Source organism: Lotus japonicus, chromosome 1 (assembly GCF_012489685.1).
Source record: "Lotus japonicus ecotype B-129 chromosome 1, LjGifu_v1.2".
Classification (NCBI taxonomy): domain Eukaryota; kingdom Viridiplantae; phylum Streptophyta; class Magnoliopsida; order Fabales; family Fabaceae; genus Lotus; species Lotus japonicus.
Genome location: NC_080041.1, coordinates 114,515,315 through 114,540,405, shown reverse-complemented (window position 1 = coordinate 114,540,405; position 25,091 = coordinate 114,515,315). Strand labels below are relative to the sequence as shown.

The 25,091-nt window shown below is 36.3% G+C and overlaps 4 protein-coding genes across 4 annotated transcripts; 1 reads left to right on the top strand and 3 right to left on the bottom strand.

The window, feature by feature from the left end:
- Positions 1 to 3,054: 3,054 nt before the first annotated feature.
- On the bottom strand, positions 3,055 to 7,353 carry LOC130729485 (probable plastid-lipid-associated protein 11, chloroplastic). Its single transcript, XM_057581258.1, has 3 exons — positions 6,819 to 7,353; positions 5,931 to 5,996; positions 3,055 to 3,214 (listed from the first exon to the last, which is right to left on the bottom strand). The coding sequence occupies exons 1-3, from the start codon at positions 7,298 to 7,300 to the stop codon at positions 3,115 to 3,117; spliced, it is 648 nt and encodes a 215-aa protein (XP_057437241.1). The 5' UTR covers positions 7,301 to 7,353; the 3' UTR covers positions 3,055 to 3,114.
- Positions 7,354 to 8,983: 1,630 nt separating this feature from the next.
- LOC130729484 (squamosa promoter-binding-like protein 7) lies at positions 8,984 to 14,726 on the bottom strand. The gene is made up of 3 exons (XM_057581257.1): positions 13,869 to 14,726; positions 12,016 to 12,134; positions 8,984 to 9,445 (listed from the first exon to the last, which is right to left on the bottom strand). The coding sequence occupies exons 1-3, from the start codon at positions 14,348 to 14,350 to the stop codon at positions 9,204 to 9,206; spliced, it is 843 nt and encodes a 280-aa protein (XP_057437240.1). The 5' UTR covers positions 14,351 to 14,726; the 3' UTR covers positions 8,984 to 9,203.
- Positions 14,727 to 15,007: 281 nt separating this feature from the next.
- Positions 15,008 to 19,073, top strand: LOC130729483 (uncharacterized). The gene is made up of 3 exons (XM_057581256.1): positions 15,008 to 16,194; positions 18,267 to 18,310; positions 18,389 to 19,073. The coding sequence occupies exons 1-3, from the start codon at positions 15,384 to 15,386 to the stop codon at positions 18,899 to 18,901; spliced, it is 1,368 nt and encodes a 455-aa protein (XP_057437239.1). The 5' UTR covers positions 15,008 to 15,383; the 3' UTR covers positions 18,902 to 19,073.
- A 4,005-nt stretch (positions 19,074 to 23,078) lies between these two features.
- Positions 23,079 to 24,810, bottom strand: LOC130720252 (F-box/kelch-repeat protein At3g23880-like). Its single transcript, XM_057570881.1, has 2 exons — positions 24,277 to 24,810; positions 23,079 to 23,714 (listed from the first exon to the last, which is right to left on the bottom strand). Exons 1-2 carry the CDS (start codon positions 24,808 to 24,810, stop codon positions 23,079 to 23,081), a joined length of 1,170 nt encoding a protein of 389 aa, XP_057426864.1.
- Positions 24,811 to 25,091: the final 281 nt, after the last annotated feature.

Genomic DNA, 25,091 nt, shown 5'->3' with positions numbered 1-25,091 from the left:
GGAAGTTATATCTTTCGATTACTATACATTCATAACTAGAAGTAAAAACTTACATAATTAATCGTTGAAATTTTTAATTTTAACATCAAAAAATAAATAACTTAGTATCATAATTTATTATCTAAGCATGAAATTAAAAAATAATATAAATTGAAATATATTATAATTAATTACATTTCTTCACTTTCACTTTGAAATAGTTGTGAGAAAGATATTCGATAAATACTTGGTTATAGATCTTCTTACCCAGACTCTGTTTGGATTGAGGAGGGGCCTCCGGGGTTGTCTAGTCTTTTGAGGGATGATGTATTGACATCTATGCCGAATTCGATTTGATTTAATTTTATTTGGTTGTTGATTTCAAAAAAAAAAAAGATCTTGGTCAAATTTTTTTTTTTTTGAAAACCTAAGCAAACATACATTGCATCAATAAATTTCACGTTTAATTTCAAAAAAGATCACGCTTATTTAATTTACTAAAAGTATAAAGAGTCTTTCACATACATCTAATTATTATATATCGCCATTTATATTTTATTATTTTAATTTAATTATACTGTAGTAAAATAATAAATCTTAAAATAATAAGTCTTATCATATATGTATGTGTAAAACTTTCTTTTGAAAGAATGTATGTGTAAAACTTGATCACACTATTGTGAATTTTTTTAAAGACTATTATAATTATTACCTCCTTTAAAAATTAGAACTCTTGTAGGAAGTTGATTCCTAAGTCCTAACAATGAAAAACCTTTAAAGCCTAATTAGAAAAGTTAGGAAAAATAAGAAGAAAAGTAAAATGAGAGCAACTACTCAATTTATTGAGTATCTTTCTCATTCATCAACCTAATAATTTATAATTTATACTTAGTGTTCCACGCTTAAGCAGGGGAGAGTCAGACAAGTAGCATCATGGCATATTCGAACCTGAAAATTACTAAACTGTAACAATCCTTAAAAAGTCTGCATCTATTTGGATTTATTATATTTCTTTTGGGCCTTTTAGCTGCTAAGAATTGACTAGGCCCAATATCTCTATCAAACTCAAAAGTCAAAAGTAAACATGGGAGATGTGACTACAAACAGTATGGAGGATCCCACATGAAGATTGTAAAAATGCAAAAGGAGCTTCAAATGATATATAGCAAGAAATTAAAGCAACATCATAATAATGAATAATTTTTTGCTGATACAATAAAATAAAATAGTAATGGCGACCCACACGTGATGGTCCAACTATTAGTGCATAATCAGAACATAATCCAAAGCTTAGTTGGGTGTGCTAATCTTTGTTAGCAGCACACCCATTTTTCCCCTTTCCTGATGCAGTTGTGTCCCCTTTATCTTGCTGTGGTGGGGGACAGAACTAGATTTCAAACGTCACCCTGAGTCCTAACCTCAAATTTGAATTCGTCAACTACCATAATTTTGTTCTTAATCAGCCAATAAATCAAATCAAAGATTACAATATAATCTGCAAGATCCTCAGATAGGCCTAAGCTGTACTTTCCACAAACACTTCCCTAGTGCCAATATAAACAATCGTATTCACACCACATTCTATTTTCCAACCCATTTCAACTACTTTTATCTTTCTATCTCTCTCTTCTTTTTTCATCACATCACTTATCTTATCTTTAATTTTTCTCTTTTCTTCATATTTTCATAAAGTGAATGTGTTTTTAAGATTTGAATCATTTGACGCTATTTGTCTTGAGCGCAATCTCCTCCGTAAATAAACAACTAGATGTAAACCCAACAACCATAATTCAATAAAATTTAGAAATAGAATATAAGAATATGAAAAATAGTGGACGTTAAGTTCGTTGTTATCTAACAAACTTTCTTATTTTATTTCTGATTATTTTAAATTTTAGAATTACAAACAAAATCATGAAATTTTGGGTGTAATTTACTGATTTTAATGGAACTATTTTTCTTATGCTAAGAAGTAATTTATTGCAACGAACAGAGGCACCGTTAGGGCTTTCGGGTGGTTTTAGTTTTATATTTCGATTTTTTTTTAATAAATAATGAAACTTTCTCTAGACTACAAATTAAAATTGCTTTCAACTTAGTCTTTGCTTTTGGGGGAGGGGTTTTGCACTTGTCAACTAACCAAGGGTAGCATTCTCCAATAGTCCAATTGGAATTTCACAATAAACAATATGATTTATAAATCAGGTCAAAGAAAATGTTAACTATTTAATAATCTATATGTACAATACAAGTGCACAGAGATAAAAGAACACCAACATAGAATACAAGCATATGTTTCCTTTGTTATCAGAAAGGAATAAAAGCAGTAACCATTAATATATAGTGCTCATGCTTAGAAGGAGAAAAAAAAAAACAAAATCTGCAGAAAATTAGAAAATGTAGATGCAATGATGGTTCATTCAATTGAAATTTGGCAGATCCTCAAAGAACAACCAAGACGAACCAAGATCACAAGATTCAAATAGACAATGTTAAAATTCAATATTGGTTGAGACTTGAGAAAACTTTTACATTATTCTTATGAGTACTAGTAATCCCTCCCCTTTTGGGAGTTCTGTCAAAAAAGCTGAAGAAACTATAATCTGTTTTCTCTTTCCTCAAAGGAAACAAACAGCATATATAAATTTCTTACCATGTGTGTTTAAAATCTAGAATGGTTTATGATAATGAGCCCCTGGTTTGACTTTCTCTAGTAATTAACCAGGACAGTAAGGACATTGATTGCAAGGTCGGCAGCCATCTGTAGGAACAGATAATGGAGCAAAGTGCAAGTAACACAGAATCTTCTTTGGCATATGAAGATTCAGTAAACAGACAACAATGCAAGTAACAAATGAGGATATTTGAACAAAAGTATTGTAGAGTAACTGGTCCTACTTCAACTGCAACAGAAAATAAAGATGATAAATTAGCTTAACCAGAGATGATATGTTAGGACTAGGGATTAATTGTCAGGTATGGGAGTCCCACATCGGAAGTGTTATAAAGCGATGTACAATACATTGACAGAAATTAAAGAGAAGTACAGAGATAGAATTGAAAATATACAGGCAGTTAAGTTAAAATATTTTATTAATTATGAAAATATGAACACAATTACAGTGAAGGTTCCAATCACTCTTTCCAGCTGTAGGAAGCTCTGTCAACAACTAAATAGTCTCCCCTGATATCCTTTACAACTCGAAGGTCATCATCGAGGTACACAGTATCAAACCTGCAAAAACAAGATGCACCTTACAATATCAAAAAAATAGAACGAGAAAAGACCATTTACGACCTTGCTCGTACATTTTTGCCCCCCAAGTCTTGACAAGATAAATCAAGATTTAAATCAGACTAATAAAACCACAATGCTAAGATGGTAGATCATAATTTTTCTGGACTACAAAATATAATAAAACTTATGTTTATCAAAGTAGCAAGATTATTTATATGGAAGAACGCTTAGTATGCACATGAATCACTATCTTCAAGCTGACATCAGTGTCTTCCGAGTATAGCCATCCCAACTAAGGTAGTGAAAGGCTTAAAAGTAAAACTACGAAGCTAGTGACAAAAAAACAACACACGAGGGCAGGTCAGCTGCTGGGAACAGACATGATGGCATATCGCTTTATAGATAAACAAGGCTTTGATCACATAGATAACTGGAATGCATAAATTTGGCAAAACAAAACCTCAAACCGGTTGCACCAACTTCTTCCACAAAACTTTCTTCTCATTCTAAAGATACTAAGCCCTCATGGAAACTTCAAGAGGATATGCAACCATTTATTTTCCTTGCATGTCCTTACTTTTAGTTTTCCTTCTTATTTTCTTGTGCTGATGCCTCTATTATGAAAATTTTTGCCCCAATATTTTCAACAAAGCATAAAATAATATATCTATCCAACTTATACCAAAATAAGTTGATAGAAGTAGACCACCTATTCATAAGGTATATCATACAAGAAATACAAAAACCAAGTGAGATTGGGCCAGGGCCTATGTAGTTGTCAGGGAAACCTGTGTTATAAGAAGTTCCTCGATGTCGGACACCGACACCCAGACGGCACTCGTATGACATGTGTTGGAGATTGCGGTGTTTGAGCAAAAAAAAAATCTCTTCAACTTGGATACTTCAAGTTGACAACCTCTTGGTGGCTAGACACTTTTGACACTGATATTGATAAATATTTTTAAGTCAAACAGTAAAATATCTTTTATATTTAAAATTAAATGGGCCAAGATAAATAGCCAGTTAGCTAGGCTGTTACTTCAGTCAGTTAGGTTGTTATCTAAGTTAGTTAGGTTGTTTCATAAGTTAGTTGATTAGCATTCCTATAACAGGAATGGAGGGCAGTTAGTAGGGTCATTCTGAAGTTGCTCATTCAGTTGTAGGGAGAGTTTCTGATCAGAAGTGTATTCACAACTTCTGTTCTTGTAATAATAAGATAATTTTCTCTCTTTTCTACTCTGTTTCTTGTCTATTTTCTGGTCTAGTTCTATCAACTGGTACCAGAGCTCCGATCTTGGTGCTGTGGGAAGAAATTCAGTAGATTAATCATGGTCCAGTTCTATCAACTTGTCTCACCGCACTCACAACAAAGGAAATGTTTACTTGCAACAGCAAAGTACGAGTAGTCTCAATAAGATGATGACTTTTTCTTTCAGCTAAACCATTTTGTTGGGATATATGCATGTTGATGATAAATGACTTCATGAGAAGACATAAATGATGAGAGAAGTCATGTCAGAAATACTCATCTGCATTGTTACTAATTAAAATCTTAATTGATTTTGAATTTCAGTATAGAAAGATTTGAATATGCTAAATAATTCATAGCGTTCTTTCAATAAGAATAACCAAGTATACTGAGAATAATCATCCATTGACAAAATACCCCAGACCTGACGGAGCACAAACATGACTTGGACCTCATACATCAAAATAAATGACAACAAAAGAGGACTTAGTCTGAACTTCACTTAAAAAAGGAAGTATCAGCATGCTTCCTAAGTTGACAGGACATAACAGGAAGATTCCAACTTTGCAAGACATGGAACCATCTGCTGAAGCCTTGACTAACTGTGATGAAAAAATATTTGATGAAGAAGAAGACTAAGAAACTCAGAAGTCAAATATAGTGAACATCATGAGAGGAGATGTCTTCAGGCGGTTCGATGATAAAAAAATCATTTTTCTATCAATTCTTTATTTTTCTCAATTCTGGAAGAGTGAAGTCCTACTCATTTTGAGGCACCATACTATCTAGACATAGTTCTCCACTTTGAATAGAGGCTGTAGCAATTTCGACAAGATCGCAGCTGCATGAGTGACCGATCAGAGATGCTGAATGAGACTGGCCATGATTTGGTGGCTCAACTAAGAACATATCTGACAAAATTAGGGTTCTGTCTAGGGTCAGGGTATCTGTTCAGGCCCAGAATGTTAGCTTTGGTATCAGGAGATGTGCAAATAGTTTATTGAATTGCTTGAGAATAATCTCTGAGAAATTAATCATATATGTACAAGGTTTACAATCACTGATAATGTGAAACTACAAAAATAAGGAAACTAAGAATAGGAGAAAAATCAGAATACATATATAAATCTTGAATAATGGTATTCTCCCTAAATAAGAGAAACTTTCTAAATAGTAACAAAAAATTCCAATGAGGAGTATTTAAAAAAAAAAAAAACTTAAACTAGGAAATAAATTAATTTTGTTTTTATAGAACTATAGGAACCTATGAAGTAATTTAACCTAAATTCTAACACTAATAATCATTTTGGTCTACATTTCCGAGTCTTCAATTTAGTTTCATCCCTACCAAGCACTCAAATAATAGGCCAGCATGTAATGTACCACATAGGAATATATAACAGAAACATCCTAAATAATTAAACTGAATTTTACTTCAACTACATGGTAAAATTATGTACTTACCAACCCTGTCCAAATGGTGGCAATGGTATTCCCCAGTTCTTCCCACGTAACACTGCACTAGTAAATCTAAAACAACCAATATCAGTCTTCATAGTTAATAGAAATATGTCTTGTTTTAAACTCTATAAATATAGTTTCGGTTCACTAACAACAAGTAGATAAAGTTTCACACATAGAGAAGCTTGTATGATGCCATTTTACATCAATGACAAGGACCACCTTCCCCAAAATACTAAGCTCTTAGGTAAAGGCAAATAAATGGTTTTATACTATCTCTAGCACGCAGTCATGCAAGTCCATGGTTTCAGTGGTAGGAATCAGTCACAGCCAACACAATAGGTGAAGACCGTCATTGAAAACTAAGGATGGGTGAGTTTACCAAACACAAGACTTCCAAAATTTACGAAACTCAACAGCGGAATAACCACAGAAAAGTCACAGAGGATGGTATCTCTAATAGTAATACCCCAGCAAACATAAACTCCCCCTAAAGCTTATGCGCGACAACACATAAATAGTGACATTTAAATGGTCTCAAATTACATCTCCAACAATTTCAAACTTGATTAATGCTCCAAAGCGAAGAAAAATAAACTAGAATTATATCAAAATTTACCTAGACTCGGGTAGTTACTACAACTAATCCAAACAAGAATTCATAAGCATGCTGACTCATTATGACAAAATGTTCTTTTCTTTCTACTCATCTCGCACTTCGCTCGAAACATGCAAGATCTAACCATCTACCTTAGTTATAACTTACAACTACCAAAACCCTTGAACAATACAACAATTCAAAATGCAGAAAATATCAAAATCAGATAACAACAACTGATAGAAATAGAATCACATTCACACCAAAATCAAAATCAATTATCAATCATTCACCTGAAATTAACTCTCTGCGACGACGCAATCTCAATACTCGACCGAACGAAGAAAACTCCATCCGGAGGAAACGTGATCACGTTGTTGAGGGTTCTTCCCGGAACATCTATGACCTGCAACACATCACCGGCACGGGTTCCGAACCAGTGAGCCTTCTCAACAATGAATAACTGCTCCTTCTCGGTGGTCCACAGCAGCCGCCACGTGGCTGACAGCGAGTCGCCGGTGGTGACGGAGCCGGCGCCGACAGCGGCCAAGGCGTCGATCGCCTCCACGATGGAGGCTCGCCTGGCCGGGTCGGTCTGGGTCTTGATGCCGCGTTCCTGGTCGGAGATGAGGGTGAGGAGGTGGTCCTTGGCGGGGAGGGATTGGGCTGTGACGGAGCAGCAGGTGAAACGCGGGTGAGGGTAGCGAGATTTGTTGTTAGGGTTTTGAGAGGTGAAGGGTTTGGGGAGGAGAAAGAGGGTGGAGGTGGTGGCCATCGGAGCATGTGGTGGTGATTGAGTTCCATTGGCGTTACTTGAAACAAATTGGCGGTTGAGAACTGAAACTAAAAATCTCAAGCACAAAATAACCACGTGCGGTGCACGTGTATGTGTATGTGTACGTTGATCTACTAGTAAGCGAGTTAGACATATTGTTGTGAGAATGAGTACAATTCGAATCCCGGGAAAGACATTTGTTAGAAAAGACATGTGGCCATTTCTCGAATGGGTGGCGACTTCCGTCAAAGACAAGAAAGTTCGAAACCAACTCTTGCTTCAAGTAGATTTTAGGTTTATGGTAGTCGTGTGAGTCAACTGAGAAACCAACGTAGCGATTCACAAACCAGCGATTACTCGAGGAAGAGAGTGTGTACCTCAATGCAGCTTCCTACAACAGTCCAAAAAACTTAGTGGTTGCACTTGAGAGGTTGTTGATAAGGTAACTAGTCGAAACTAAGGCCTAACTGAAATGGATAAATAAAGACTTCAAAAAGTTGAAAGTAAAACATGAAAAATAAATAAATGATTGAAAATAAATAAAGTGTTGAAATATAAAGGCAGAAAAGTAAATGAGTAGAGAAAATACAAGAAATTTGAAGTTGAATTGATTGTTTGATTGTGTTTACAAACGAGTCCCGACTATTTATAAAGGCAAATCACACTAGATTACAACAATTATTTGCCTTTAATGAAGGTTAACATGTTCTCTAGGTGCTAAGCAAGTATACGAACATTTAAGATTATGACATCTTATCATATCCTTAAAAAACTGTTGCACCAATTAGAGAGTTCCTCTTTCCAAGTTGATCGGTTGACTCCACTACCTCAATTTGACATATGCATAAAGCTTTTATATTTGTGACAAGTAGATTCATTATGACTTTCTCTTCAAGTTTTGAATGAAAATATCACTTAAAGTTTAATTAGTTATAGCAAAACCCTCAATATGTATGCAAAATATTCCTTTCTCAAAAGTAGAGATTTGCTATTATCAATCTGCATGATCTCTTTTAGCACCTGATTTATCTAGAAATTTACTCAAGTAATGAATTTAGCCTAACAACCCTTCACATTGCAAGGCCCAAACCAGCTTACCAATTCAAAAGTCTAGAACTGGATGATTAGCAGTCGATCAAACGCCTAAGAGTTGTTCATCAACTAAGTGATGACCCAACAAGCCAAAATTTGCTGCCTAATTTGGATTGTCGAAATTAACTAATTAGCAGTCAATCCATCGGCTAGGGACTAGTTGATAGCTGATCCATGGCTAACGACTGATTGAGAGACAATGCATTGGCTAACGACTAATTGACAGCTAGCAACTGATTATCAGTTGATCCATCAACTAACAGCTGACCCAATTAGCACCTTGTAACTCAGCTGACTAAAATCAGGTGTCATATTCAAACAATCCAAATAAGCTAATTAACAACCGACACAGTTAGTCGAATTTCTCTATTTTTGGGTCCCGGCACCAACAATACACTAAACCAAAGAACCAAGAAAAACCATTCCCATAACAAATAACCCCTAAAATATGTTTTTCTTGAACATTAAACAAGCTAGAAACAAGATTCACGCTGTATGTTTTTGTTCCATGTGAAGTTCAAAAGCAAAAGCTAATTCTGCATTCTCCTCCATAAATTCTGAGTGAGCTATAATGCAAAACATATAAGCAAACTCAATTTATTAAAAATATAACCTTGCAAATATTTAGCAATGATTAGAGAAGCAAATACAATCCTACAATTTATTACCCTAACTAGTCTAGCTAGCATCATGGCCCTAGAAAAAAGTTCAACATTGCTATTTCTTAGCAAAATAAAGAATTGAAAACTTTAGAAAAGAGACCTCCCTTTATGCATTATTGTTCCCCTAAACTTTAGGCCAAGCACCTCCATTACTGTGTTTGAGGAAACATCTGGTGTGGGAAATAATTGGACTCAGGTTGGATTTCCCTGAAGTCTTCCACTGCATGATGGTGCAGATTCCAGTCCCTGTCTGAAACAAACTGCCTAGCCATGCTGGCTGCCCGGTTTTCAGCGATCAATTCACGTAATGCAGCACTGCATCTTGTGGGGAGATCAGCAGGGGAAAGCCAAGAATCTCTCTTAGTTGACAGAAGAGAGAGAGCACATTCTCCTGATAATAAGTACGGAAGATCAGTTATCAGCATATTGTCTATGAACAAGAAAATTGCATGCTGAGATTACTTTTGTCAATTTAATTCTAAGTACTATTTATTTATTTTTGAATACACACACATACACACAACATCACTTGTAATTGTTTTACTGCTAGATAAAAATGAAATATGCAGGAAGGTTAAAATGCAGGAAGAACACATCAATAATAAGACTGCAAATGCAACCTTGCAAAATATGTAGTTGACCTTTGAATGCAAATATAACATATGTTCTAACGAAGACCTTTTAAATTATGTATGGCTCTTCCATTTACACAATTTATTAGTTATGGAATTGAAAAAATGTATCTTCGAATTACATGCACAGTAGATGAATTATGACCAACCATAAGGGGACACTAAATGGCGACATAGGATTTGGATCCACATAATATTTGCCTGAAGGGGTGGTGAGAGGTTCTTTTAAACTTATCTTATTTGGTTCAATTTTTAGGAGGGGTGGGGAGGGGAATGTAGGGGGCCAAACCCCCTCCTAACTCAATTCGTCTCTCTCCAGAAGTGCGGAGGTTTGAAAGGAAAATATTTTGTTAGACAGAAATTGCCTTCCTCAAATTTAGGTTCTCAAGATAAGTAAGGGTAACAAAAATAAAGTTGTTTTAAAATCCTTCCCCTCCCCTCCTCTTAAGCAAATATGATAAGATACAAAATCTCCCTTCCCCTTCCCCTTCCCTCCCCTCCTCTCCTCTTAGTTGAACCAAAAACACCCTAATACACTCACCTCATCCTACAAGAATACTTTGGTCTCATGCTTCCAAGTCCAACAAGTAGTATCAGAATCGAAATGACTTAACGACCCATGATCCCAAAAATAAGTCTAAAAATAAGAGAATGAGCTTAATGAAAAACAAAAGACTATGAACTAAAACTAAGTGACGAGACTCAAGTTTAGACATAAAGAGCACGAGGTCACATGGCTTCTGATGTTCCACTAGAGTACAAACTCAACCCTGACAATACTTAGAACATAATACTACTAGTACCACCACTTCCCCAGACCACAGATTTCACACGACTTTCTTGTCACCCCTACACATCAATACTTCCCAATACCCATATTCCATCTTCTGCACCTCAAACAAGAATATCCACCAGCACATAACATACTCCCAAACATGTAGCAGATTATTATTGTAATTCCTCCACTCATCACACAACACCTTATCCTATTTCTACATTCATATCCTATGAGTCTTTGTCTCCTTCACACTAGGCTTTCTCTTGATATATTTCCTCTATGTTTGAACCAATCTCAAATGCAGAAGCATGTCAACATCTATGTCGGTGGATGCTATAAAAGTTGAGTTAGAAGCTTCACAAGGGAATACTACATGGAATATTATTGATTTACCGAATGGAATCATACCTATTGGGAGTAAGTGGGATTACAAAATCAAAACAAAGGTTAATGGTTCTATGGAATGCTACAAGGCTCGATTGGATGCTAAAGGTTATACCCAAATCAAAGGAGTAGACTACTTCGTTACTTTTTCTCCGCTTCAATTTGATTAACTTTAGCACTAGCTTTTGTTTATCAGTGGCATATTCACCAACTTGATGTGAACACTGCGTTCTTCCATGGTGAATTGAAGGAAGATGTTTACATGTCTATTCCTCAAGATCTGGTTGGCAATCCAAAAACTCAAGCTTGCAAGATTCAAAAGTCTCTTTATAGGCTGAAACAAGCTAGTGGATAGTGGTATGAATAATTCTCTTATTTGCTCATTTCCATTTTTTATCAACAAGCTAAAGAAGATTATTCCATATTAATGAAACATCAATCACCATCCATTATTGTGTTAATCACATATGTTGATGATATTGTGGTTGTTTGGAAGGAAAATAACTTTTGATCACTCAAATACACCAAGACCTTGTGAGAGAAATAACAGAGAGAAGTGAGAGATGTATAAACTAATTTACCCATGAACTACATGATTTTACTTGTTATAAAATGACATTTCTTTAGTTTATCATGTTAAAAACTAATTTACCCATAAACCATGTTTTTACTACTAACATTTAGTACAAGCTATTTACAATATGTTCCTTATAGGGGGAGATCCTCTTATGTGAAATTCCCTCATGTTTTCTCATGCTGAAGAAATTTATACAGAAGTCATTTAACTTGTGAACCGGATTTTTTTTTGTCCATCATAGACAAAACTGTTATAAAATATAATTGTCATTATATTTATTTACAATATGCTCTTCTTTATGTGAAACGGTTTTTCTTTATCCATGTTGGCGAATGTTTTAGTTTAAAATAAGACTATATATAATAATAAGACAAACTGCAATTAAGTACTGATCAAACATCATAATAAAAAATCAATGGGGTGGAATTGGTAACTCACATGGTTGAGTTAAGGGTAATTGTCGGTGAAGGAAGGGTCAGGGTTCGAACATTGAGAAAGGATAATTTGTACTAATTTACTAACAACTAACATTTAAAACTTCAGTATTTTATGAATTAGTTGCAAGTTCAAGAATAACCAACACAGTTTACCTTGTGGAGAATTCCTTGCAACAGAATCATGTGAGCTCTTTCTTCTTCGCTCATTGTGACCTGCCAGTCTCCTCCTACAACTCCTCTTTGAATCATCAAATTCTGACACCACGTGAAACCTAAAATATCCAATCCCCACCAACACATTTTCTTGTTAGCTAGTTATCTCAATTAACTAAATAATGAACTAACCCTATATCATAAGTTAATGACCAAAACCATAACAATATATAGTCTCTGTCTATCTCTCTATTATAGAGGTCAAAAGTGGAAAGAACAAAATAAACTTACACCTAAATTTGATTTCACAATTATCTTACAATATAAGATGTTACATATTTTCAAACTTCATCTTAATTAGATGATATTTGTTAAACTTATATTCGATAGCTGTCACTAATCATTTTGTCGGAGGTGCTCGCTAGGCCTGTCCAACTTTTTTGGGCCCGACCGAAACCGACCGGCCCGCTACCAAAAAAGGCCTTCTCGGTTCGGTCGGGTCGGGTGGCGGGTTGAGTAATGGAGAAAAACCGGCTCCATTTGGGTTGGTTCGGTCGGTTACGGTTTGGAGCCTGGTCCGACCGAACCGACCGAACCCAATATAAAAAAAAAATTTCACCCGGCCCAAACCCAACCCAAACTAAACCTATAAAAAAAAAATTCACCCGGCCCAAACCCAACCCAAACTAAACCTAATAATCCGGCTCCTCTCTCTTTCTCTTCACTTCTTCCTCTTCTTCTTCTTCTCTCAATTCTCAAACCCGCCGCCGTCGCCAGTCGCCACCACCACCCTTCTCCTCTTCTTCTTCTTCTCTCAAACCCGCCGCCGCCACCACCCTTCTCCTCTTCTTCTTCTTCTCTCAAACCCAGAAACCCTACCTCTCAAACCCGCCACCACCACCCTTCTCCCCTTCTTCTTCTCTCCAAACTCCAAACCCTAGCCGCCACCACCCTTCTCCTTATCCTCTGCGCCGCCATCCTCTGCACCCTCACACATCTCAAACCCTAGCGGTCTAGCCACTCCACCACCACACTCCACAGTGCAACAGCATCTGCATGAGCTTCTTGCCTTCTTCCCTCACAGTCTCACGCATCTCAAAGACTCAAACCCTAAGCCTCTGAAATCGGTTCATCCTCCGTGGCTCCATGCTTCTCTGATCCGAAATAGCCTGTTCATCTTCATCAATCGATTCTGATGTGAAATCGCAAGGATGAAGTGAACATGCTCTTTCGCATGAGAAAAGCAATGGAAAACATTCTTGACTTCTTGGTAAGTTGATACTTGGTAGTATCTCTGGAATCTGGATCTGATCTGAAATTGCTCAAATTGAAATTTTTCATCTACTTGATCTCTGCGAAACCGACCCAACCCGCCCGACCCGCCCATTACCCGAGAAACCCGAAACCGACCCAAACCGAAAGATGTCACGGTCGGTTATGGGCCAAGTTTTGTGACATGCGGGTTCGGTCGGTGGAGCTTTTTGGGCCCGAAACCGACCGAACCCGACCGGTGGACAGCCCTAGTGCTCGCTCTAAACAGTAAACGACTAACGACTAAAAGTACTTCATTGTAATACCAAACCCCTTACCTCATGCTGAACGAGGTGAACAATCACCACACCACAACTCGTGGATAATTTACACAGTAAATTTATGGTAAAACTTAATTTAAATTTTCAACCCAAACACAAAATCTAATATTCACTTGTCACATGTCTCAGCACATAATTCATGTGAATATTAATCTCACCGGGGAAAATTATTCATGAAAACTTGACTTCTAACAAGACTTTAATTATTCACTCAGTGACTAATTTGATTATGAATAGAGAGATATTAGATAGAATGATAACCTGCTACACTGCTGACAGAACCTCTGCTCCATCCCCATCACCACAACTTTTGGTGCCTTGGAATGTATCTCACAAACCTTGTGCCTCCTGTGGTACTCCTTCGCGTTCACCAGCGCCACGTGGCACCCCTCCACCTGACACCTCGCCGCCGCCTTCACCCCACCACCACCGTTGCACCCTCTGCCCCTCTTATCTCCACCACCACCACTCGCATCCTCAAAGTATTGCCTCTTCCCAAGCTTCAAGCAAGTGAGATGCGGGTCCGCGTACACATGGGAGTGGGACCCATCTCCGCCGTAGGGAAACTGCTGCTGCCGTAAACCACCGTCAGCTTGATGGAGGTTAACGGTGGAGCTCTCCCCAGTGTTGTGGAATAGCCTTGAACTGTTGTTGCAAGTAGTGGCGGTTTCCCATGAATTGTCCCCCCAAGCAAAACCGTTACTGTTACCGTTAAGACAGAACATGTTCCCTCCAAAGTCCATAATTGGAAGAATATATTTTATAAATAAAAAAAGAAATTAAAAGAAAAGAATTTGAATAGGTGAGTTGAGTTGATGAGGAGTTTGGAAGGTATAGCAGAAGTGGAATGGGAAGAAGGAGCTATATTTCTGAGTGAGATCTTGCTTTTTCTTTTTGGTTGGTATGAAAGAGGAAAGAAAGGGAGAGATAATGGAGGATTGTGCAGCTAGCAGGTTTCTGTGTTTGTTATAGTCCAATGGAGGTTTTAAAGTGCTCTTATTATGACCAAAAGAGCTGTAAAGCCTATTCGTTCAGAACACGCAGGAGGAGGGAGTGAATGAAGTGAGAGAGAGAGAGAGAGAAGCCTCTGTCGATATGAAGATTCCACGTAAGAGTGAAGAGAAGAAATCAAAAGCAGTGACAAGACACTACAGGCTCAGAAGAGCATCGATCTCCCTTGGCATTGTTGATGTGTTTATGGAATAGTGCTCCCTTAATTATTCTGCCAATAATAAGATAAGGTTGATTTAGGAAAGAAAAAGAGAAGAGACAAGATGAACATGAGACCACTTACAATATAATGGTCTGTTTTTTCTCTTGTTTAATGTTGTTGAAACTTGTTTAATACTTACAATGGTCTGTTGAATATTGTTGAAGGAGGGAAAATGTTGAATGGTTTCAACATTGTTGAGAGAGCCATCCGGAGCCACGTGGCAGCTCCGGATTGGAGCACGTTGGGCGCGTGCACGACACGCGCCGACAAGGCGCGTGTCGTGTCAGTTGGAGAGGAGAGAGAGGACAGAGAGGATAGGATGGGACGCGTGGCAGCGTCCCATTGGCGGACCGGATTTTTTTTTTTTAAAAACTTTAAACTGAATTATCTTGTTGAAAAAAAATAATTTTAATTTTTTTTTTTACCAAAATTCATAACTTTTTTTTCTCTATAAATAGAGACTTGGTTTGTTAGATTTGGACACAGAAAAAAAAACCAAGTTTTTCCCCATCTTATTATCTCTCTCACCATCTTATTATCCTTCTATTAGCATTTGTTTTGAAATGGATCCCAACAATCATCATTACAACACCCAGAATTCTTCAAGCTACCCAATTTCCAACCAAAATCCCAACAACTATGAAGATCCAAATCAATTTTCTTACCCACGTCCTCAAAATCCCACCAATTATCAGGTCCCACATCAATTCTCCAACCAACGTCCTCAAAATCCAAACTATTTTCAAGTCCCACATCAATTCTCCAACCAACATCCTCAAAATCCAAACTATTATCCAGATCCAAATCAATATTCGAACCAGTCATCATTTGTTCCAAACTCTCATCCATCTTATGGATCTGTGAGATATCCATCTCAAACACCCCAGTCTAGTGGTTATATGCCAATGGTTCGTGAAAATTTTCCTAGTGTTGATGGACCGGAATTTTCAACACAAGTCAATCTTGGTGACGGGTCAGCTGATAATGAAGTCAATGAAGTCACTCCTAAGAGCAAAAAAACGCATGCACCCGCATGGAACACTGCACAAAATTTGGTGCTAATTAGTGGGTGGATTAACTGTGGAACAAGCAGTGTTGTGGGGAAAAACCAGAAAGGAGAAACATTTTGGAGAGATATTGCTGAGTATTGTAATGAGCATTGCTCATTCGATCCTCCGCGTGATGGAATTGCATGTCGAAACCGTTGGAATTATATGAACAAAATACTGGGTAAATGGATTGGCGCTTATGATGCCGCTAAGCGTCAACAAGGAAGCGGTTGGTCGGATAATGATGTTTTGGCAAAAGCGCAGGAATTATTCGCATGTGGGAAGAATGTTCAATTTACTTTGATGGAAGAATGGATCGCTCTCCGTGATCTACCACGTTTTTGTAGTCAAGTAGGAGGAAATGGTGGCTCAGCAAGTAGTGGATCTAAGAGATCTCACGACAGTGATGCATGTGGCTCAACCACTATAGGATCAATTCCTCGTCCAATGGGTAGGGAGGCAGCTAAAAGAAAGAATAAAAAGAAAAGTAAAGAACCTGTCGTTGAGGAGAAGGGGAAAGTTTGGGTTGAATACAAAGATTTGAAGGCTCAAGAGATTGCACGAATTGATAAGCTAACAATGGTGCAAGAACAGACTAACCAATTGATGAAAACCAATTTGTATCTCAAGCTAAGTTCTGAAGAGGATCTCGATGACCGTAAGAAAGAGCTGTTGAGTAAGTTGGCCCAAGACCTATTTGGTAATTAATTTCAATCGAGTATTTGTCTGTATTCGGTCAAACCCGCCAGTGGTGTCAAGTCTGTGGTGTTTGCTTTAACCATTTGTCAGTGTTGTCGTCAAGTATGTTGTGTTTGCTTTAATAATTTGTCAGTGATGGCAAGTCTGTAATGTTCGGCTTTAATGTATGAGTTATTGTGTTTGAATATGTTCCACTCAATTCGAATCTACTCCTTTTCCGATTATTAACTCTAGTGGGTAACTTGTTTCCAATCTGTTAGTGGTGTCAAGTCGGTGGGGTTTGCTTTAATAATTTGCCAGTGGTGTCAAGTCTGCAGTGTTCGGCTTTAGTGTATGGGTTATTGGGTTTGAATATGGTCCACTCAATTCGAATCTACTCCTTTTCCGATTATTAACTCTAGTGGGTAACTTGTTTCGAATCTGTCAGTGGTGTCAAGTCGGTGCGGTTTGCTTTAATAATTTGACAGTGGTGTCAAGTCTGCAGTGTTCGGCTTTAGTGTATGGGTTATTGGGTTTGAATATGCTCCACTCAATTCGAATCTAGTCCTTTTCCGATTATTAACTCTAGTGGGTAACTTGTTTCGAATCTGTCAGTGGTGTCAAATCGGTGGGGTTTGCTTTAATAATTTGCCAGTGGTGTCAAGTCTGCAGTGTTCGGCTTTAGTGTATGGGTTATTGGGTTTGAATATGCTCCACTCAATTCGAATCTAGTCCTTTTCCGATTATTAACTCTAGTGGGTAACTTGTTTCGAATCTGTCAGTGGTGTCAAGTCGGTGGGGTTTGCTTTAATAATTTGCCAGTGGTGTCAAGTCTGCAGTGTTCGGCTTTAGTGTATGGGTTATTGGGTTTGAATATGCTCCACTCAATTCGAATCTAGTCCTTTTCCGATTATTAACTCTAGTGGGTAACTTGTTTTGAATCCGTCAGTGTCCACCATTCAATTTACTTATATATATGGATTCATAGATCAATTTATGTACCAATATCCAAAACCTCTTACTTTCTACTTCGAATTTCACAACAAATGGATCCTTTTGATCCTTTTGAGAATCCTTGTGAAAATCCTTTTGATATTGCAACATACCTTCAAAATTCTCAACTTGAAGAAGCTTTTATACTCAACCAATTAGGGTTGGGTCCAAACCAAAATTTGGAAGATAGTGCACCTCGTAGAAAGTATGTCCGTAGAGATCATGCAGCAGCAAACCGAAGGCTAATTGACGACTACTTTGCCAATGAGCCTACATATGACGATTCAATGTTTCGTCGTCGGTACCGGATGCAAAAACACGTTTTCCTTCGAATCGTTGCGGACCTTTCAAGTAGTGATAACTACTTCACCCAGCGAGTTGATGCAGCCAAGAAAGAAGGTATATCACCCTTAGCAAAATGTACCACAGCAATGCGAATGTTAGCATATGGTGTGGCAGCAGATGCAGTCGATGAGTACATCAAAATAGGAGGTACTACAGCACTGGAGTGTTTACGTAGATTCTGTAATGGAATCATACGATTGTATGAGCACGAGTACCTGAGAGCACCAACTCAAGAGGACCTGCAAAGAATACTACAGGTTAGTGAACAAAGGGGGTTCCCAGGCATGATCGGGAGTATTGACTGCATGCACTGGGAGTGGAAAAATTGTCCTAAAGCATGGGAAGGTCAATTTACTAGAGGGGATAAGGGAACCACTACAGTTATTCTTGAAGCAGTTGCATCTCATGATCTATGGATCTGGCATGCCTTTTTTGGATGTCCGGGAACGTTGAACGACATAAACGTTCTAGATCGATCACCAGTGTTTGATGATGTGGAACAGGGAAAGGCTCCAACTGTGAGTTTCATTGTGAATCAACGTCCCTATAATATGGCATACTATCTAGCTGATGGTATCTACCATTCTTATCCAACTTTCGTCAAATCGATCAGACTTCCTCAAAGTGAACCGGATAAGTTGTTTGCACAAGTTCAGGAGAGATGTCGGAAGGACATCGAACGTGCATTTGGAGTTCTTCAAGCTCGTTTTAAAATCATCCGTGAACCAGCTCGTTTGTGGGACATAGCTGATTTGGGTATCATTATGAGGTCATGCATCATATTACATAATATGATTGTTGAGGATGAACGAGATACATTTGCTCAACGTTGGACTGATTTTGAGCAATCTGGGGAAGGTGGATCTAGTACACTGCAACCATACTCGACCGAGGTGTTACCCGCTTTTGCAAATCATGTGCGTGCTAGATCCGAGTTGCGTGATTCGAACGTTCATCACGAACTGCAAGCAGATCTAGTGAAGCACATATGGACAAAGTTTGCAAATGCTTCGTGATGGAAGATGATTTGTATCGTACTAATTACGTTATTTGTGTGTTGTGTGCTTAGTTTGTTGTCTTGCATTTTAAGTTAAGAAAATAAAATATATTATTGTGTGCTTCGTTTATCGTCTTCCATTTTTTAGTTAAGGAAATAAAATAAATTATTATCTATATTAAAAAAAATTAATTCGTTAAGTGTTTATTATTTAATTTAATTTAAAATAATAATTGTAATTTTATGTAAATAAAAAAAACAAAAACATAAAATTAAATAAAAATATGAAATAAAAAGTGGTGGGGTAGGGTGAGTGGTGGGGTAGGGTGTTGAGAGAGAAAACCATTGGAGTGGGTATTTGTTGAAAGTGTGTTGAATTGGAGAGAGAAGATGATGTGGAGTGTTGGGAAGAGAAAAAGTGGTGTTGAATGGAAAATTTTTGTTTAAACCATTGTACATGGTCTGAAAAAAGAGATGAGAGAATTGTTGAGTTGTTTGGTATGATAAAAATAAAAGAGAAAGATAGAACAGAAAAAAATTATCATGTAAAATCACATTTCTGGCGGTTAAATATTGTTTCAAGAGATGTTAGGCCGTTGGAATAGAGTGAAAACATAAAGAAAAAATAAAATAAAAACAAGCATCAACTAACTTATGTGGGATTTCTATATTTGCCTTCATCCCAATGCATTACCTAATAATTGGGGTTGTCTCTTTATCTTTCTCTTGCATCACTTACTCTCCCTCCGTTCCTAAATAACTGACACTATTTCTAACTAAATTTTGTTCCTAATTATCTGCCACTTTACAAAGTTCAAGAGAACATTAATTATACTTTACCAATAGTAACCTTCATTTATTGATGGTAGAAAAGTTGAAAAGTTAGAATTAATATGAGAGATAAAGGGTATAGTAGGAAGTTAGATTGTAATTTTAATAAAACAAGAACATTAATTGCTATTTCTTAATACTTGTGCAACAACCTTAAATTTACCATACGATATATAAATTTACTATTTTTCTCAACGTTTTCTATGTACTCATGTTTTCCTTCTCACTTTCTCTCTTCTTACTTTCTCTTCTATACCAAACAAACCATAAAGTACTGTGTTGTTAAACTCAGACGGTGATCCACTCATGGTTGGTTAATAGTTGCATAAAATATTAGCTTGTTAAACTTTCAAATATCCATTCATATTGTAGACATAACAAATTATAAGATATTTCTAGACATTAATATTTAAATACAATTGTTTACAGGAAAATGCAAATTATAAGCAACTTCTTGACTTATAAAAATGTGTACTTAGGTCTTCAAAGTTTTTTAGAATGTTTAAAATAATCTTTTAGTAATATCTTTGTTAACAGAATGTGTTAGTTAATTACTACCTCTTTTCAATAACTATCCCTGTTAACACAAGAAAAAAACATATGATTTATCATCAAAACTTAGAGTCGATCCGCACAATGATGCTACTAAGAATTTGCTTAGGGATACACATTTAAATTGCACAATTTTCCCTTTACTTTTTTTGTGCGCCTAAATAATCTCAGATTCAGCTCCTTAATAATAGGGAAGACGATTTTCCACTATTGAAAAAACCTAAGTGAGGAATAAAGGTTTAAAAAAAGATTCTAAGCTTATTAAAGCATCTCCAATGCAAGATTTTTAGTTCTTATTTTTGAGTTAAAAATTAAGAACTAAAAACTTTACCATTTGAGGTGTTGACATGGAGCTCTTAGTTCTTAAAAATAAGAACCCAATTATTATATAAGGAGTTTTACTTTTTGAGTTTTTAAATTAAAATATTAATTATTTCTCTCTCATTCAAATTACTTTATTACTTTATAAAAATAAAAAAGTATAAATAATGTGGTTGGTAAGACCAAATGAATAGTGGTAAGAACTAAGAACTAATAATTCATGGTTTGAGCAAAATTGCTTGAGAGTTGCTTAAGCACATGTAGTAATACGAGCCCACATAAATAGTGCTAAGAACTAAGAAATAAGAACTAGCATTGGAGATGCTCTTAGGAGATATAGATCACTAGCCCCCATGATTTATGAACACTTGTAAAATCAAAACACAAGTTAATGGTCAAGTGTTTGTCAACTATTGGAGTTAGCCAATTTACGCACTATAAATAGGGAGATGAACATTTGTAAAAATACACAACTCAAACAATCAATACAGTTCATAAATTTCCTACATTTACCTTTGTCATTTACTTTCTTACCTTTAATTTTTCAGTACTTCACTTTATTTCCAACATTCTTTATCGTTTTTCAGTCTTATTTGCACAGTCGTTTCACTGTTTATTTATCTATTTTAATCGCTCCCTTAGTTAGTCGTCAATCTCTCAACAGTTATTACCAAGAGTTTTTCAAAGTGATTTATGAACCTACATTAAGGAAAAAAAGAGTTCATTTCTCGAGTAATGACTTGATCAGAGAATCATTACGTTGACTTTCCACCGGTCAACTCACAAAATTATCATAGATCTATATATATATTAATATATATTTTTTTTGAACTTATATTTTTTTAAACCAACAATAGTAAATAATGATTTTAATCTTTAATAATTATGAGGTCGGTCAATTAGAAACCAAAAGATAAAAATACAGAAAGTAATCTTAAAAGATAAAAGTGAAGAGAGATATAATTTGATGTATGTGTAAAATTCTTTATATTTTACATACATATAAATTAAATTCTTATATTAACAGGGGCCGAAAATTACTCACCATGTATCTTTGAAGGGACATATCTTTACTATTCACTCTTTTCCTTTTCCTTTTCCTTATCATTATCCTCCAATTTGACGTGTATTCACCCTAAAGAGTCTCAAATCTCAATCCTTTTATATCCATAACTTTTTACTTGACCCAATTCAGTGAACAAAAGTGTAACCACATATACGGTCAATGTGGCCCAAAACGGTGCAGAGACAGCCAGATTGACAGGTACCTCTGGCTTTGGAGGAACATGCTTTAATCATATTTGTTTTTTCTTTTTCTTTACACTTGAAATTAAGCTTTTAATTTCCCTCACTACCAAACATCAGTTCCAACAAATCTGGATAGAAAACTCCAATTATACTGTTCTTCTGCCTTCTGACACGTGCACTCTCATTCACAGAAGATTCAAGTGCTCAGAAGAAGACGGAAATTGGGAGACATGGGAGGGTTTTGCTTCTTTTTGTGAGACACACATTTTATACAGAAATAATAATAGAGATGGATGGAGAGTTTAAAGAGTGTGGGGACCACTAACAAATTTTAGGGTGAGGGATGATGTCTCATTTTAAGGTAAGAAAAGTCATCAGATTCAAATAGCACTTATAAAAACGTGCAACCTAATATGATACTATGACATGCTCCATTAGACAATTTTTAGCACACATGTATAGTGTGAAAATAATATTCACAAAGCTCAAGAATAACAACTTTAACAAATAAGACCTCTTCTTGATTTTTGGTTACAAATGGAAGATAGAAAAAAACATAACAACTAAGCTAAAACACCTTGGTAAAGCAGGGGCACCACGCTAGTTGGCAGAGTTTCTAGACACACCAACTACAAGTAGTTTTAGTTGTATATTTTGCTAAAGCATCTGTCACCATATTATACTTTTGTGAGATGTGATGCACCGAGATTTGTCAATCATGATTAAGCATGTCTCAAACCTGCAGAATTACATCTCTTTGCCAGAACTGACATACATCATACACACTTTTTACCATATCAACTAACTCGACACAATCGGAGAAGCAAACAACCTTTGGTTATTTTTGAAATTCTAAAATAAAAACAAATACACTTGTTGAAGTCAATTTAAACCAACCTTCTCCAATACATTAAAACATAAAATATAATTCTTAAATTAGGAACTCAAACCTAAAAATATGAGTTGGTGATCTTTCCCTATACAAATTTTTCAACAAGGCCAATGGGTTATATGAATGATAGTGCAGCAAAATGCATGCATTGCCATCCAACTATTGCTCAACCACTTGCAAGAATGTGGGCTATTCTTTTATTTACTCATCTCCTTTGTTCTCATTAATGGTACAGTGAGTGGACAACAAAGCTACATGCAAAGTTAGAAACTCAATTAAAAAAAATCATTTCAACTCATTGTCTAGTTCAACATAAATTTATAAGAACAAATTTTCAAAGAAGAGTTTAATCTTAAGGCGCAATTAGACTTGGTACATAACTACTGATACTCAACCAATCTTTGTCAGGAAGTTCAGTATACTCCACACTATTATCTCTTAATTTACACATGAATATTACCACCCCTGCAGCGTAGGTGAGCAACAGAAAGTCACCATCTTCAGACAAGCACATCGACAACGGACGAAGCACAGAATCATCACATTGTGGATCCTGATAACCGATTCTCACTAATTGAGTCCAAGACTTTTGAACTCCATACTCTCTCATTTGCCACACAACAATTTCAGCTCTTTTACTGTGATGGAAAAGACACATGTGATTCCCTAAAATCCCAAGATCTGGCTCGACATGAGGCACATCTCTAACACCCTCGGGCAGTGATATAAATTTATATATCTCATCACGCATGTCAAAAGAAACAATCACCAAGTTCTTGAGAGTAACATTGTTCCATTGATAGTTGAGATCATTCACCTTGTCAAGTGCTAACCAGTTAAGGCAACCACCCACAAACTGACCATTGACTTGTTTCAGCAGAAGTGGGAAGTTAGGATCGCTGGATTTTTTTCTCCAACAACTATCACCCATGCAATGAACCATTGTCTCCATTTTCTGCTCAGTGCAATTCCAAAACACCACCACCACCTAGCGAAGAGTAAATAGTAAAATTTATCCAAAAGGACCATACATCTGTGCTGAATAATGTAAGTCACTTAGTCTTAAAATATTCATTTCATTTATTAAATTAAATTGACTAATTGTATGTTAAATTGATCTCTCTTTATTATGATCAAATTAGTCTTCATGAAAATTTGAAGTGACGATTGACTTGACCCAAAAAAATACATCATTTTTTACATTAAAGACAAGTTTAGATGATAAAATTCTCCATGGTGCAAAGAATAATAAATCCAATTGCAAGATTGAATTAATCAAAGTGCTATTATAGTTTTAAATTGTTGCTCGTAATGTAGAGGTTTTTTGGCTGGATCATTTGTTTCAAAATGATGTATATTTTTTGTCCCAACAATGAAATTCAACCGGGGACACTTTAGAAACATGCGAAGGATCACGATGTAGCCACTAGAGTAAGAATTTCAAACTGTGGTGGTATTAATTATGTAAATATTAATTTCTCATATATTGTTATGAATTCCTAAATAATTATCTTCAAAATGGTAAGATTGGAATTGGAATCTTTACTCACCTTGTACGCATCATGCGAATCATCATAGCCGAACCCATAATTCATCTTATCACATGGCCCAAACTCTTCAGTCTGCGAGTTGATTTTCAAGGTTGGTGACTTCTTAGAACTCAAGCGCATAACAGGGTTCCAGAGCTGGACCCAAAATTCTTTAATTAGGGCAACATCATAAAAGTTTCCCAAACAAACCAAGCCGTTGCAGGAGCCAACAACTGAATTTGTTCCCTTCAAACGGTAGCACTTGCCTTCGTCGACTGTGGATGAAGGCTCCTTTAGAAAACGCTGCACGGAGCACGAAATGAAACAAGTATCCACGTCAATGTAATCGATCTCATCTTCAAAATTGATGATGAAGTGCGTCTTTTTGGGCGAATTCTTGAGGTGCAATTTCGCGAATTTTGGATCATCGATGATGAGTGATTTCCATGACTTGGAAACGGATATGAGTTGCATTAGGGTTTTCACGGGAAGCCGTGAAATGATTTCCTCCACGAGTTCCGAAGGGAGAATGGGAACAACATGGGGATTATTCATGATTTTCTGAAGAAAATAGACCTAACATATGAACAAGACCCACAAAATATCAATAACCTAAGAATCTAATGATCTGGTGCCCCTTTGGGCTCTACCATTGAGATTTTATAGTACATCTTTTCCTTTCCTTATCTATTAAGATATCAATTTAATTAGTATAAATAATTAGTATATATGATAAATGCAAACATGCCTAATTAAGTTTATTAATTGTTTCTCGACTTTGAATAATATATTATATCTTTTACTTTAAAAAAAATCTATATGGTGAATGGTCACTT

Coding starts and splice junctions, on each gene's coding strand:
- LOC130729485 (XM_057581258.1), bottom strand. CDS start 7,300: ATGGCCACCACCTCCACCCTCTTTCTCCTCCCCAAACCCTTCACCTCT. Junction 5,997..6,818: donor TCGCAGAGAGTTAATTTCAG/GTGAATGATTGA, acceptor TGGTTGTTTTAG/ATTTACTAGTGCAGTGTTAC. Junction 3,215..5,930: donor CCACCATTTGGACAGGGTTG/GTAAGTACATAA, acceptor TTGTTTTTGCAG/GTTTGATACTGTGTACCTCG.
- LOC130729484 (XM_057581257.1), bottom strand. CDS start 14,350: ATGGACTTTGGAGGGAACATGTTCTGTCTTAACGGTAACAGTAACGGT. Junction 12,135..13,868: donor TTCTGTCAGCAGTGTAGCAG/GTTATCATTCTA, acceptor TGGATATTTTAG/GTTTCACGTGGTGTCAGAAT. Junction 9,446..12,015: donor TGCAAGGAATTCTCCACAAG/GTAAACTGTGTT, acceptor ACTTATTATCAG/GAGAATGTGCTCTCTCTCTT.
- LOC130729483 (XM_057581256.1), top strand. CDS start 15,384: ATGGATCCCAACAATCATCATTACAACACCCAGAATTCTTCAAGCTAC. Junction 16,195..18,266: donor GGAAGAATGGATCGCTCTCC/GTGATCTACCAC, acceptor GAACCACTACAG/TTATTCTTGAAGCAGTTGCA. Junction 18,311..18,388: donor ATGATCTATGGATCTGGCAT/GCCTTTTTTGGA, acceptor GATGTGGAACAG/GGAAAGGCTCCAACTGTGAG.
- LOC130720252 (XM_057570881.1), bottom strand. CDS start 24,810: ATGAATAATCCCCATGTTGTTCCCATTCTCCCTTCGGAACTCGTGGAG. Junction 23,715..24,276: donor ATTCGCATGATGCGTACAAG/GTGAGTAAAGAT, acceptor ACTCTTCGCTAG/GTGGTGGTGGTGTTTTGGAA.